Source organism: Xiphophorus hellerii, chromosome 24 (assembly GCF_003331165.1).
Source record: "Xiphophorus hellerii strain 12219 chromosome 24, Xiphophorus_hellerii-4.1, whole genome shotgun sequence".
Lineage (NCBI taxonomy): Eukaryota > Metazoa > Chordata > Actinopteri > Cyprinodontiformes > Poeciliidae > Xiphophorus > Xiphophorus hellerii.
Window position 1 is genome coordinate 13,007,482 of NC_045695.1, and position 13,504 is coordinate 13,020,985.

Below are 13,504 nucleotides of genomic sequence, written 5' to 3' on the forward strand. Positions count from 1 at the left end.
AGTCACTTTTATAGCACCAGAAGGTAACTTAGTTATTTGATTGTGATATAAAATTGCACCGTGTGCCTGGAAAATACATAATATCCTCATCAAAGCAGGATTAGGTTCAGAAACAATTTCTGAAGTTATGAACATGTCATGGAGCACTGTTCAAGTCATCATCCAAAAATGAAATGAGTATGGCAGAGAAGCAAATCTCCCTAGATGTTGCCATTCACCTAAACCTTCTAACCATTCCGAGAGTCAGAACTAAACACGGTGAAGCAGCTTTTAGCTTTTATGCTCCAACACTCTGGAATAAGCTTCCTGCTCTCTGTAAGACTGCCCCTACCTTGAGTTTATTTAAAACAAGGTTAAAAACCTTCTTATTTGACGCTGCCTATTCTTAAATTTTTATTTTATTTTTATTTTTATTTTATTTTTATTTTTTTTTTAACTTTATTCAAATTTGTAATGTTTATTTTGTTTATTTTTATTCTGTTGTATGTTGTTTTTAACTTCTTTGTACAAGCACTTTGAATTGTCTTTGGCTGAAAGGTGCTATATAAATAAAGTTGCCTTGCCTTGCCTAAACTGAATTGGCTCTGTAAGAAGAGCATTAATCAGGGAATGATGGTAACTCTGGCAGAACTCCCAAGATCCGTATTAGTACTGTACTCTGGACTTCTATGGCATACTAGTAAGAAAAAAACTATTATTGAAGAAAAACAATTAGAAGTCCTGTTTGCAGTTTGCTACATGAAGGGGATGCGATAAACCAGTTTGTGCTCTAGTTTAAAAATAACAAAATACTTTTTCTTACTCAAATGCAAAACAGTTGGTGCTCCAAAAATATCACACTTTACATCAGTATTGTCATTTTGAAGACTATTTTTCTTTAGCTGTTAAAGAGTAAGTGGGTCAGAGTTGATGGAAACATGAATGAAGCTAAACATAGAGCAATCCAAAAGAAAACCTCCTAAGTAACCCTAAAGATGTATTCAGAGCTACAATAGAATGGCTAAATCAACGCAGATTTATGTTTTAGAATGCCCCAGTTAATGTACAGACTTAATTATGATTGATAAACTGTAGCAAAACTTGAAACTTTGTGGTACCATCTGTTCTGAGAAAGCCTGAGCTATTATGCACAAATTAGTAGAACAAATTGAGTCTCTTTCTACAAAGCTGGTAAAGGCAGACACCCAAAATTTGCAAGCGTAATCACAAGAAATGGATGTTCTCCAGTGTAAAGTCGAATCCAAACACATTCTTTTCAGTTTTTTTTTTTTGTGTAAAAAATTGAAAATTCAAGTCTGATTTGTAATATACTTTACAATCATGAACTACTTTGTCTTATTCTTTAATACAGTTAAAAGTCTGAGGTTGTAAAATGCAATCCATGTCTTAAAATTAGAAAGTCAAACTTCCATACAAACAGCAGAATGATCTGAAATCAGCTTATTTTTTCTGAGGGTATATTTTTGCTAATATATATTATATAATATATTGCTTACATATATATATATAGTACAGACCAAAAGTTTGGACACACTTTCTAATTGAATTCAATGAGAAGGTGTGTCCAAACCTTTGGTCTGTACTGTATATATGTGTGTGTGTGTGTGTGTGTACAAGACAGGATATATACGTATATTCATATGCTGACAAAACATGCCATGATATATTATAATTTTAGCAATTCAATCCCCAGTTGAGAAACACACAGGGCAGATAGAAGTATACAACACTGGAAACAGAAGCAAATACAAAATTGTGTATATTTACAGTTTATATTCTCATTACCAATCATCAGAATTCAGATGTTATTATTTCCCACATCCCACCTTGGTTAGCAGACCTTGAGCGGACCACTTTGCCTCATGAATCTATTTATAAGAACACAATGCCAGAAACCCAATGAGTCTCACTGTTACAACAGTCACCGCTGCGACTCTTTCTAATTAGCGTGCTGCATATTTAGCATGCCTAATTTTCTATTTAATATTTATTATTTAGGTGTCAGTTGTCAAGACCGCAGGTGTTTTTCATTACCTGCCCTCTCTTCCTGCACATGCACGTGTGGATGTGTGTATGTGGCAGAAGCACATCATCATGCACCACCTGTTAGGGCCAGAGGTAGCAATGTGTGGCCTGTCACTCATCACTGGGCCATTTGGAGGACAGGAATGATTTCTGAGATGAAGTGAAAATGTCTTCACAGAGAAGACCTCTCTGATAAATGCTTGAAGGATTACTATATGAATGACTACACAGAACAGCCTCCATTCAACTCAGATGAGGACGGAGCCACACTCTGCTATTCTTTCGAAGGACAAAAACATATTTATCCTTTAAGGGGGGGGTATTCAAGACAGATATTGCCTTATGCTCACCCTGTCTTGCTTCAGTGCATTCCTAACCTTTTCTCTTTTTTTCATTTCTCCAGGCAAAACAACTCCATCAATCAGCTGCTCTCACACATTTGTCCCTACTCATCAAGGTGCCAAAAACAGCTTTTTCTTGTTGAGGCAGAATTAAATCCCATTCTTCCATACAAGACAATGTTTTGTAATAAATTCCAGGCTTTCGCCATGCACTCCTCCTCCCCATCCACATACTTTATGCACCATCACCATCTGTGTCCATTTAAAACGAAGAGACTTGACCAGCTAGTGATCTGTTGTGTCCATTCTAAATCTGTGCCCAACATGTTGGCCCCGGTGAGTGTCTCTGTGGGAGCGTCAAACGTGTTTGTGTGCAAGTTTTCATGTGTGTCAATGATGCGGCAGTGTGTGCCATGAAGGAAAAGCGGCTATATCTCTGCTGCCTCACACAGGACAAAGGCTGCAACTGCATGCCTTCTCACTGTCTCCATCACACCAAACGCACACTTAAGACTGAATCTTGCACAAGCTGTTCTCTGTTGTCCTTCTCTATCCCTCATGAAAGCTGATAACAGTGGCAGGGTAACAGCTGCGTGTTCAGTTGCACGTGCTTTGCATGCACTCACTAACACACTGGCAGACTCCAGACCCCATGCTGAGAAGGTGGGGAATGAATAAATGGATCACACTGACACGTTTTCTCCATGCATTCACAGTTAGGTCACAGCTGTATCACAAATGTTATAGAAATAAATGGTAAACAAAAGAAAAAAGGCAAAGGAAAACAGAATGATATGAGTATAAAAATGTGGCAATCACCTTGACAGCTTTGCAAGGTGGTTGGTTTTGACAGCTTTAAAAATGATATAAAACTGAAGAAAAGAAATTGTGTGCTATTTTCAATGAAATACCTACCGTCCTATATGGAGGAGATTGATGTCTAAAGGCGTACTGCAGTTAAACACAGCCTGCCATCAGTCTGAACATCCTGCTGTCCGAACCGCCTGTGGTGGGCTGAATATTATATTCAGCAACTTAGCATTATTTTTTGATTCTGCACTGGTTTAAGATTAAACATCTATAGAAAGAAATATACCCCCTGTGGAATGATGAAATTTTCAAAAATAATTTCTGAACTTGTTTCTGACTACTTTCCTCACTACAGAGTCTAAAAGCTAAAAATGCCTTTTCTAGATATGCTGTCTGTCTGTCTGTCTGTCTGTCTATCACTTGGGGTTTGAGTTTTGTTAGTTTTGTAGATTTTTACATCTGTGTTATTATGTATTTTGTTTCATCTTCAGAGTTTGTTCATGTTTATTGTTTTCTCTCGTTTCATTGATTTCAGTGTTTCCTTTGTATTCATTCTGCATCAGTTAGGTATTTTCTTTTAGTTCTATATTCTCATGCTCCTCATAAAGCTGTTACTGATGCATTTAATTAATTAGTCACTTCACACTGGTTTCTTCTGTTGCACATCGTCGTGGTTCTTTTGTATCCTGTACTATACCGGTTTCCTGTCTGCGTCCGAATCAACTGATATAGTGCTGTATCCCATTGACATAAACATTGTGATTTGTCTGTATTTGGGGTCTGTCAGACTGTGATGATTTTATTTCACTTTTCTTTTTTTTAGAAACTTATCTATTTACTTCATTACAAAAGATAAGCAAACTATTTCTCATAATCCCTTGACAGAACCCCACATTATTAGAAATTAGAATTAGAAAACAGAATTAGAAATTGAAACATAGGTCAATCTCCTTAAAGAAAATATGCATGCAGTGCTGTAGGAATTACAATGCACTCTTCCTAAACCTCTCATGTCATTCCTGGCAATTGGGCTACAAATTCTCATCCATATCACAACAAATATTCACTCTTCCAGTGCAGTGTAGAAAGAATCTGTTAGAGAGTCATATCCAGGCTTTACAGGCATCTGCAGTGAAGTGATCATGCAGTGCATCCATGGGACCCAGAACTGACATTTGGGTATGTGGCTGGCAAATGGGGGTCATATGCTTTGCATCTCCATTCTGAGAAAAAATCCTCAACAGGTTTGAGGAATAGATAATCGTTTAAAAGGAACTCCATTGACATCTTGTTAAAGGTCACAAGCCAATGCCAAATGATGCTGGAAAAAAGGAAATTGGCATAACCCTAACCCTTCTTCTGCCTCTAACATCATGTTGTGCTCTGGCTACATCTGGCTGAGCTAATGGTGCACATGTTTATCTTTGTTAGAAAAAGTCAGGATTCACATAGAAACAGCTTACCAATTCAGGACAGATTCAGAAAAAATGTCTTATGGAAATGCGTGTAAATATGCTTGACATATTATGACAACTTGTTCAATCATTTTGCATAGTTAAGACTTGTGCAACTAAGTTATGTTTACATGTTGTGGAGCTTGAGAATATTCAACAGAAATCCATTATAATACATTTTAATCAGCATCACATAAACAATTGAAAATGTAGGAAAAGGCAGAGAAATGTACATAATCACTTGCATGGATGTACACAAGCATTTGAAATGTGTTCAACAGAATGAGAAGCAGCTTTTTTGATGCGCACAAGTGACACAATGATTTGAAAACTGAGCAAATAGTTTTGAGAATTTCATTTCAGATCTGAGCCAATGCGACTGACAAAAGCTGTAACACAAGCACGCTTATCCTCAATAGAGTCACAAAAACAAACAGTTTTGAGAGAATATCAATTTCCTTTTCCTTCTTTACTGAACATCCTTGGGGTGTTCTAGCCGAGTATGCTGTTTTGTTGTGTTTGTTTACTTTTGTTTTTGAGGCTAGCATTTCATCATCCATCACACTGTTAGAAAGAATATACAATCATTCTGTCCACTGCCAGAAAGAGATCTCCCTTCTATTTTTTCCATTGAATGATGCAACTTTATCAATATTTGCAAAACAGTGGGGGCAGTAGACGCTTGAACGAGGAATGATGTATGACACTGCCACAATATTGCTGAGATGTGAATTATATCTCCTAAGTGGATTGTGTTTTCTATTCTACTCAGCAGCTAAGCAATGCAGGTAATTTGGACAGAATCTAGCTGTTGAGAGAAAAAAATAGGATTCCAGGATTTTCCATGCTGTTGGTCTTTTTGAGTTTTTACTATTCCTCTTAGAAAATTCTATTCTGCACCATTCTGTAAATGACCCAGCCTTTTATTTGTTTCAGTAATTTTTTTTGTCATTAGGTTATGCTGATTTTTATTGACTTAAAAGTTATATATACAGTATATATTACTGTCCATTTTATAGAGTTCAAGATACTTTTTTAATTATATTTTTAATGCAATGCTACAAATTATAACTTTAAAAGACAAAACATTATTTATTCAACACCCAAGTGTTTAACGCTAGCAGTAGTACTTGTGAGGACTAGATTTCATGTAGTAAACACACCAATTCACACACCATTTACATAATATGGGTAAGAGGTGCACATCATTAGAGACATTTTGAGGTCTTTTATAGAGAAAAAATCATTTCCATTCAATCATACAAACAATGCAATAGTGGTGCTCACAAATCAAACATAAGCATTATCCTTATATAATTATGTTATTTCCAATATATTGCAATACTGTACAAAACACATACAGTCTTCACACAGATTTATACATTTATTTTGTGCTTCTTTCTTTACATTTTTCAAGTAATAAAAGGTTTTGGGTCATGTCTATAAATGTTAGTTTTCAACAACCAAGACCCTTTTAGGACATAATCTGACAGGAGAAAGATATTTATGGTATTCCCCAGATATCTCTCCCTCTCATGTTTTGCTTCCATGCAAGGAAAATGGGCTAGAATTGCATATTCCTTGTGCTACTCAACATTCCTTAGGCAAAACCTGGCCCCAAAGTGGAAGGAAAACAATTTTGTAGGTAGTCTATTATCATACTGACTCTAATTTTGTTTAACAAAATACTTTACTAGATTATTTAACAGAATTAATATGGATTACTGGGCTATTAGAACAGACTGTGCTTTCAAGGAATGGACAATCAGTTTATTCATGCAGATATAAAATGAACTTGGCTAGCCATTTGACTAAACACATTCTGTTTTTAGATCAGCTGGGTTGTGAGCTGCAAAGATAATTGAGCTTCCCTGTACGCACTTAAAGAAATTATGCAAATTCTTGCTGCAAACACAGCTGCCCTGAGATTTCACAGAAACAAGATGTTTACCTTTTATTACTTCTAAATTATTGATCTTATTCAGCATAGTGCTAATATTTAAAGTCAATCCATTTGTTTTTCCCTCTTTCCCTACCCTTTCTTCTATCCTTCTTCTCAGATCAGATCCCAAAGTAGCTCCCCAAGTGTTCTGTTCTCATCCTTACAAATGACTCACCATCCAACTGTGGAACTGCCTGAAGAATTTCTCCAGACAACAGAACTCTGAGTTGAACTGGAAGCCTGAGATGTAGTGAGGCAGACGTCTCAGACTCAAAGAGTTCACTGAATTAATAGAGAATTTGATCTCATGTTACAGGAAAGGTTTGGAAGGGTGCCTCAGCAAATACTCGTACAATACCCTGCAAACATATTCATACCCAAAGAAACTGTTTTATGTTTTCTGACATCATAATTTGTATTTATTCAGCTCCCTATTCATTTTTTGATGCAACTGCAATTAAAACGTTTTTGGAGGTAAGTTTCAGTTTTGGACATTTGGAGACAATTTGTTTGGCCCGACAATGGTGTTGGTTGTTACATATGCAAAAGCCACATTTGGTGGTGCATGTTTTTGAAAAATTGGGTTGTGGAAATAAGATTGCTTTATTCTGACTGGACAATTTGGGATTTCATTACACATTGAAATGGAATTAATCATTGCATGTTTTTGGAGTTTAGATGAAAGTACTACTACACCTACTTCCATGATAGACCTAACAGTACTCTGCAACATATCCATTGCTTGAGTTTCTTCTTTAAGAACCTAACCATGTTGTAAAATGTTCCACAACTTTATTTCTGGCTTGTCTTTTGTGTTCCTTGGGCTTTGTTCTCTAGAATACATCTGAGTCCTTCACAAAAAACAGATTAAATCTCTCTCTCTCACACACACACACACACCGTTGCACTGATTCACTAATTAATTGACTTTTTGAAGAAATCCGCTGCACTAGATTTTATGTAGGAGTATGAAGTTTTACATTTCACAGGTTTATTCAAAAAAAAAAAAGATTTCAAGAATATACATGTCTTTCTATCCACTTCTCACATAGAGCTACTTTGGAAAAGTTCTAGGGTATGAATCAAGGAAAAACCTTGATTGCAACAAAAGAAGCTCTTGCTTATTGATTATAATTAAAGGAGAAAGCAGAAGAATTAAGAACCACATAAGAAAGTAAGTTATGTAAATTTGACATTAAATACAATGCAGTCACAACTTACACAAAGATGAATATACACAATTAAATCTGCTCTGGTGTTTAAACTTCTTGGTAAACATTGTGTATTGGTAAGTTCAAATACTGTTTGTTTTATGACCAAACTGACTAATTACATAAAGATAACCAACCCGTCCCTTTTGCTTCTTGTGACTTGTACCACCACTACTGTTTCTTGCTTCGAAAGCATTTCTTTACCTGAAAGCACTGTATGACATTGGGTCTCTGGTATTGAAAATACCAGCATCTCACATGTGAGTCTTCTGGGAGTTTCTCTCTACTATGTGCTGTGGGTGTTTGATCATGTTCCCCACTGAATCAGCATCATGCTCCCTGGAACCTTCAGAGAGAAACTCGATAAGTCAAACACAGCCCCAGCAAATGAAAAGGTAGAGCAATTTTATGTTCCTAGCCCAACATGCACTGGAATTGTAGTTTGGATTTTCAGTCTGGAAAAGCCAGTTGTGTGAGGGCGTGTGTGTTTGTGTGTTAAAGACGATGCAAGCTCACGCAGATTCCAGCCTTCACCGGACTATTGGTTGTACAACGGCATACCCTCCTCTTTAATATCTTAAGTTAATGTGAGTCTCAGGCTAATTGAAATGAACCAATGTGTTTCTCCCTGCAGTGCCTTATAACGCTGTTTAAAGAGACACACACCACCCTTGTACAAACATCCAATGAGCCTCCAGTTGTATGCAACGAAGCGCTTTGCTCCTTTGATCAAAGTCTTTATCAATAGGATTCTTCGGTGTATGGGAACTTCACAAGGTGAAGTCATAGGACTATTAGTCCTTGCTCAAACGTAAACAGCTGATAAATCAGGAAATGTGCAGCATGAAACCTCACATAAAGCTAGTGCATAGCCAGTGTTTCGGGTGGCAGTGATTTACAGCCGGCTGAGATAAACTGCTTACCGTCAGGAGCTGTAATGGATGCCAGCATCTGCTCTTAATTTCTGAGACTGGGGACAGATATCGCTGCTGTTATTTTCTCCCACGGCAATTTTGCTGATGCCCCCCTAGGTACCCCACTGCGCTACATTTGAACCATAGTGGCGCAAAATGCTGCAATTAAAATGCGAGTCCTGGAATTGATCACAAAGACAGGCAATTTGAGCAACATAAACAATGTAATACACACAATGTTACAGTTTCTGCTGCTGTGGGGTTTTATAATGAATCTGCAGAGTTATAAGTTGAGAGGGGAAAAACATAATTGAAAAATGTGAGACAAAACAATGACAATGACAGCAGTTGATTACTATATTATAGCAGTTGATTACATATAGTTGACAAAGCTAACTATGTGGTGTTAATTTGACAAAAACACCATATACCACAGCCACAGAGAAACTTCACCTTGGCATCAGTTTAGTTTTTTGAAAGGTTTTTGTTAGGGTGAATGACAATACAAACACTTCTAAATGCCAGTCAGTTTTGCCCCCAAATCTGCCAGAATGCAAAATGTTGAGCAAGATTTTACTTTTCATTGTCATATTAAGTGATTTATTGTGAGAAAACTGAAAATGTCAGAGTGGTCTACTGAATCAAGACCTAAATTAGACAGAAAATCTGTTGAGAGGGCAATATATTACACATTACATCTAAGTTGTTCTGTTTAAGACTCATCTCATCTGTCTTGAGCTTCAGATCTGTGACCAGTATGGAAAATGTTAGATTTGTACATTTTGGCAGCATTTTGGAAACAGAAGAGCAAAGGTAAAGTGATCCAATGATATGAATCAGTTGTTGGAGCAGAGGTGCATCTAAAACCTGCAGGACTTCGCCTCTTGAGTTTCCAACCCCTGGTCTACAGTTTCCAGGAAATGACCTTAACAACTCTATCAATTGCTCATAAAGACTAAAGACTTTCAAAAGTCCACTCTGTCACCAATAGCTATAGTTTTAGTAGTAGACTGAAACTAGGTCAGAACTCCGTCAATTTCTGATTGGTACATTTCTAATCATAGCTGCCAGAAGCTTTGTTGAAGTACTATGATTAGTAAATCATAGTATTGCATAGTTTATTGCATAGTGATGCTTAATGATTATCATTGGGTGGAAGACACAAATCACCTATCTTGGCACCACAATTATCTTCTGAGCCCAAAACTAAGCATTTCTATAATACCTTGAGAAAACTACACATCGACATTTACTGCTAGGATTGATGTTTTAAGTGATAACATCAAGATGTGTCATCTTACCACCATGGGCAATGTGCAGATGATGAAGATGATAGTCATGAAGACCAGTGGGATAAGGTGCTCCACCTCATGAGCCACAAACACCTTGCGCTCGCTGTTGGATCTCATGCTCTTCATCATTGAGCCTTGCCTGTTGCGACGGCGGTACATCCGGAACAGCTGGTACCCCACGAAACCGTTGCAGGCCACAATCGACAGCACCAACACCAGCATAATTGTGGCATATAAGTTAGCATAGACCCGGTGCTTAATGTCACAGGGGTTCATGTCAATGAAGCACCATGTGCCAGGGCAGTATTGCACATATGTACCAAATTCCACGAAGGGAAGCAAACAGAATAGGAAACATACAAGAAACATAACAGAGATTGTGATGTAAGCCCATTTCTTGGTGACAACCCGGTTGTACAGGTAGGGGTGTCCTATTGCAAAGCATTTGTCCAGTGCTGTAATGAAGAGGAGCGATATGGTGGCCAGGCTGAAGAAGGTCATGCTGCTGCCAAAGTACTTACACACACTGCTAGTGCAGCTGCTACTAGAACCGATAGTGCAGCTGTCAACAGCACTGCTAGTATTGCTACACATAGGAGCCATCCCAACCAAGGTCTTGTTCCATGCATAGGCAATCTGAACTACGGGGCTGGTCAGGCAGGTTCCAGCCAGGTCTGTGAACACCAGAAAATTGATGAAGATGTGGAACAATCCTCTGTGCCGCCTGTCATTAGCTCTCGAGTCCCTTCGCCGACGGATTTCCAGGATCACCAAGGCAGCAACGTTCCCAAAGACTCCTAAGCCAAACATGATGGCGCTGATCTTTGGGGATTCATTATGCTTTATATCGTCTTCGGAGTGGCATATGGTATATTTGTTTTCTGACATGGCAGAAGCCTTTCTTCTTTCCTTTAATGAAAAACTGTTCCTGCAATTTCAGCAGAAGCTTAAAAATGGATCTTTAAGTAGTTGTCTGGAGCCATCCTGTTAAAACAAACAGAAAAGTGTTTTAGAGATTGAGCGCAGCAACAATTAAACAATTCATTAGCTAATCCAGCAGGTAGTTAATATTCTGTTGCAATTTCATCTCTTCCTAAAAATCTTGTACTAACATACCAAAACATTGTATATCATTTCATTTCTCTTTGTAGTTAGATACTTTAATGAATTATGGAGAACAGTAGTCATAAAATCAAAATTATACATTTTATTAAAAAAAGCAAAAACTAAGAATGACCTTAAATCATCAGTTATCAAAGCAACAAAATATCCAAATTATGGTACAAATGTATTGGTATAAAAAGTCCTCTGGCCTCCATTTTTTTCCCTGACATGTCCAGCGTGCGTTTCTTTTTCTTTTGGCATAGGAAAAATAGTCCAGTCAAAATAGTCAATAGTCAAATATTAGTCACGATTATTTTAAATGAGATTTCATAAAATTCTGACCACTTGAAAGAACATTGTGCAGACCAAGATGTTTCCTGTAAGGTTATTTGAAGTTTGATTAAAAAGAGTTCAATTCAGTAAAACCAATCACGTTATCAGCGCGGCTGCTGTTACATTTCATTTCCTAGTAGTCAGATCTACAATTTTTACAATCTAAAGTTTTTTTCTCACTCCAACAAAATGAAATTAGTGGAAAGCCTCAAAATCTACAAGACTACTGATACACTTGTTTTGACTGAATTAATAAAACACGTTTTTAGAACATCGACAAAAACTTTTTCTTGAATTAAACCTGCCATGTTTATGTAAAAGAGGAGATATGTTTAAGCCTAATATGGAATAAAACAAAAAAAATCATTGTAACCTCATTATTATTATGCTGGGAAAATTATTCTCAAAATTACCTTCATATATTTAACCCATTTTAACTTCCTGCAGGTTGCAGAACCGTTTTACGGAAAGCAGATCCTCTGATTCTGCTCGAACATCAGATAACTTTGCTCCAAGGTTGTAAAACCTGCTTTTATATGCTTATCTACCGCCATCAAACAAAGAACCTAAAAGTCTCATCGGTAAATAATGTTTACTTTTTTCCCTGAGTTTCAGACTGTTTGGACTCGACGTCAACAACCGACTCACTGCACCGCTCTAATTTGATGTTTCATCACTTTGTGTAGAATAACTTGCATTGTACGGAGCATACGTTAAGTTAGTACATCTGTAATTAAAGAAGTAATGCGTTGCATATTTTACAACATTCAGTACTGCTCCAGTTGTAGAGTTGCGAAACCAGGATTAGTTCCTCATCTTATGATTTAACAGCCATCAGCTGACAAGCTGAACTGTAAACTGTCATCCCATTTCCTGAGAAATGCATGAAATGCACGTATGCTCAGATATTCAAGCGTCTTGTTTCGGAAACAATTCTTGCTCGAACATTAGACCTGTAAATTCCTGCAGGTGCTGCCATGCTCAAATTACGTCGCTTCAAGGAGGGATTCAAACTCAGTCAACCTTTCCAGATTTTATAGCGACAAACTTCATGGGAATTTTGTCAGAAATGCATATTTAATTTTTTTGCTAAAACAAGAAGCTGGAAACTCTCATTTTTCATAGGGGCTGGACACACAAGAACTGAAAACAATTTACTCACATAAAGTGAAGTGGAAGTAAAAGTAAAGGTAAAAATGGGATTTAAATACCAAATTAGGTTTGTGAGCTTTTCTTCCAAGCACATAGTTCTTTGAAACTTGCATGATTATGTGGCCCTGCAACCATTTATCTGACTCGCTTTCTCTTTTCCTGCTGAAGAACGGGGGCATCAGATCTCACTGAATCAATATGAAGAGGAAGAATTGCCTCCAACTTTTAGCCACAAACCGCATCTCCAACAGATGTGTCCAGCTGTTGGCTGCGTCAAATCTACAAATGACAGCTTTTGAACATACTCCGAGATTAAAATGTATATAGAGAAAGAAAATAAGGCTTAATAGTAATAATAATAATAATGTTTGGACAAGAAGAATTTTGTTTAAAACCTGGAGTTTTAATTTCATTTTTCTACATTGTGCCAAAGCGGGTTGTAAAGCATTGTCTAGCGTTTTTATTTACATCGCGGAAATATTTACACGGAGCGAAAAAAACCCAGCGCGTGTCCCTTACTGTCAGATCCGCGTGGACCCCCCAGCGACCAAAAACACCTGGATGATAAAGTTCTCACCTGCCGTCAAAGTGAATCCCTCCAGCGCGTTTCTGCCATCCTCTAATTCAAACAAACCAAGTTCAGCTCCTAAACATCCAGGTGTAGTTTGGTTCCTCTGGGATCGCGCTGCTCTGAAGGTGAGCCGCTGGTAGGGGTGAGGCGCGACGCGATGTGATGAAGCGGGCATGAATTGACTGGGGCTCAGAGAGCGGGGCGGTGACGTCACGCCGCAGCCACGCCCACAGCCGCTGTGCAAGTTTGAGCTGGTTAGCTGGCCGCCACGCCTTTGCATTCTGGGAAGTACCTCGGTAATGTTCAGCTTTCTGTATGCAGATCCGTTTACATGGAACTTTCAACGGGAGTCTGG

At 37.7% G+C, this 13,504-nt stretch overlaps 1 protein-coding gene across 1 annotated transcript; it reads right to left on the reverse strand.

Moving 5' to 3' along the window:
• Positions 1 to 9,723: 9,723 nt before the first annotated feature.
• Positions 9,724 to 13,328, reverse strand: LOC116715921 (prostaglandin E2 receptor EP2 subtype-like). Its single transcript, XM_032556683.1, has 2 exons — positions 13,156 to 13,328; positions 9,724 to 10,973 (listed from the first exon to the last, which is right to left on the reverse strand). The coding sequence occupies exon 2, from the start codon at positions 10,875 to 10,877 to the stop codon at positions 9,990 to 9,992; it is 888 nt and encodes a 295-aa protein (XP_032412574.1). The 5' UTR covers positions 10,878 to 10,973; positions 13,156 to 13,328; the 3' UTR covers positions 9,724 to 9,989.
• Positions 13,329 to 13,504: the final 176 nt, after the last annotated feature.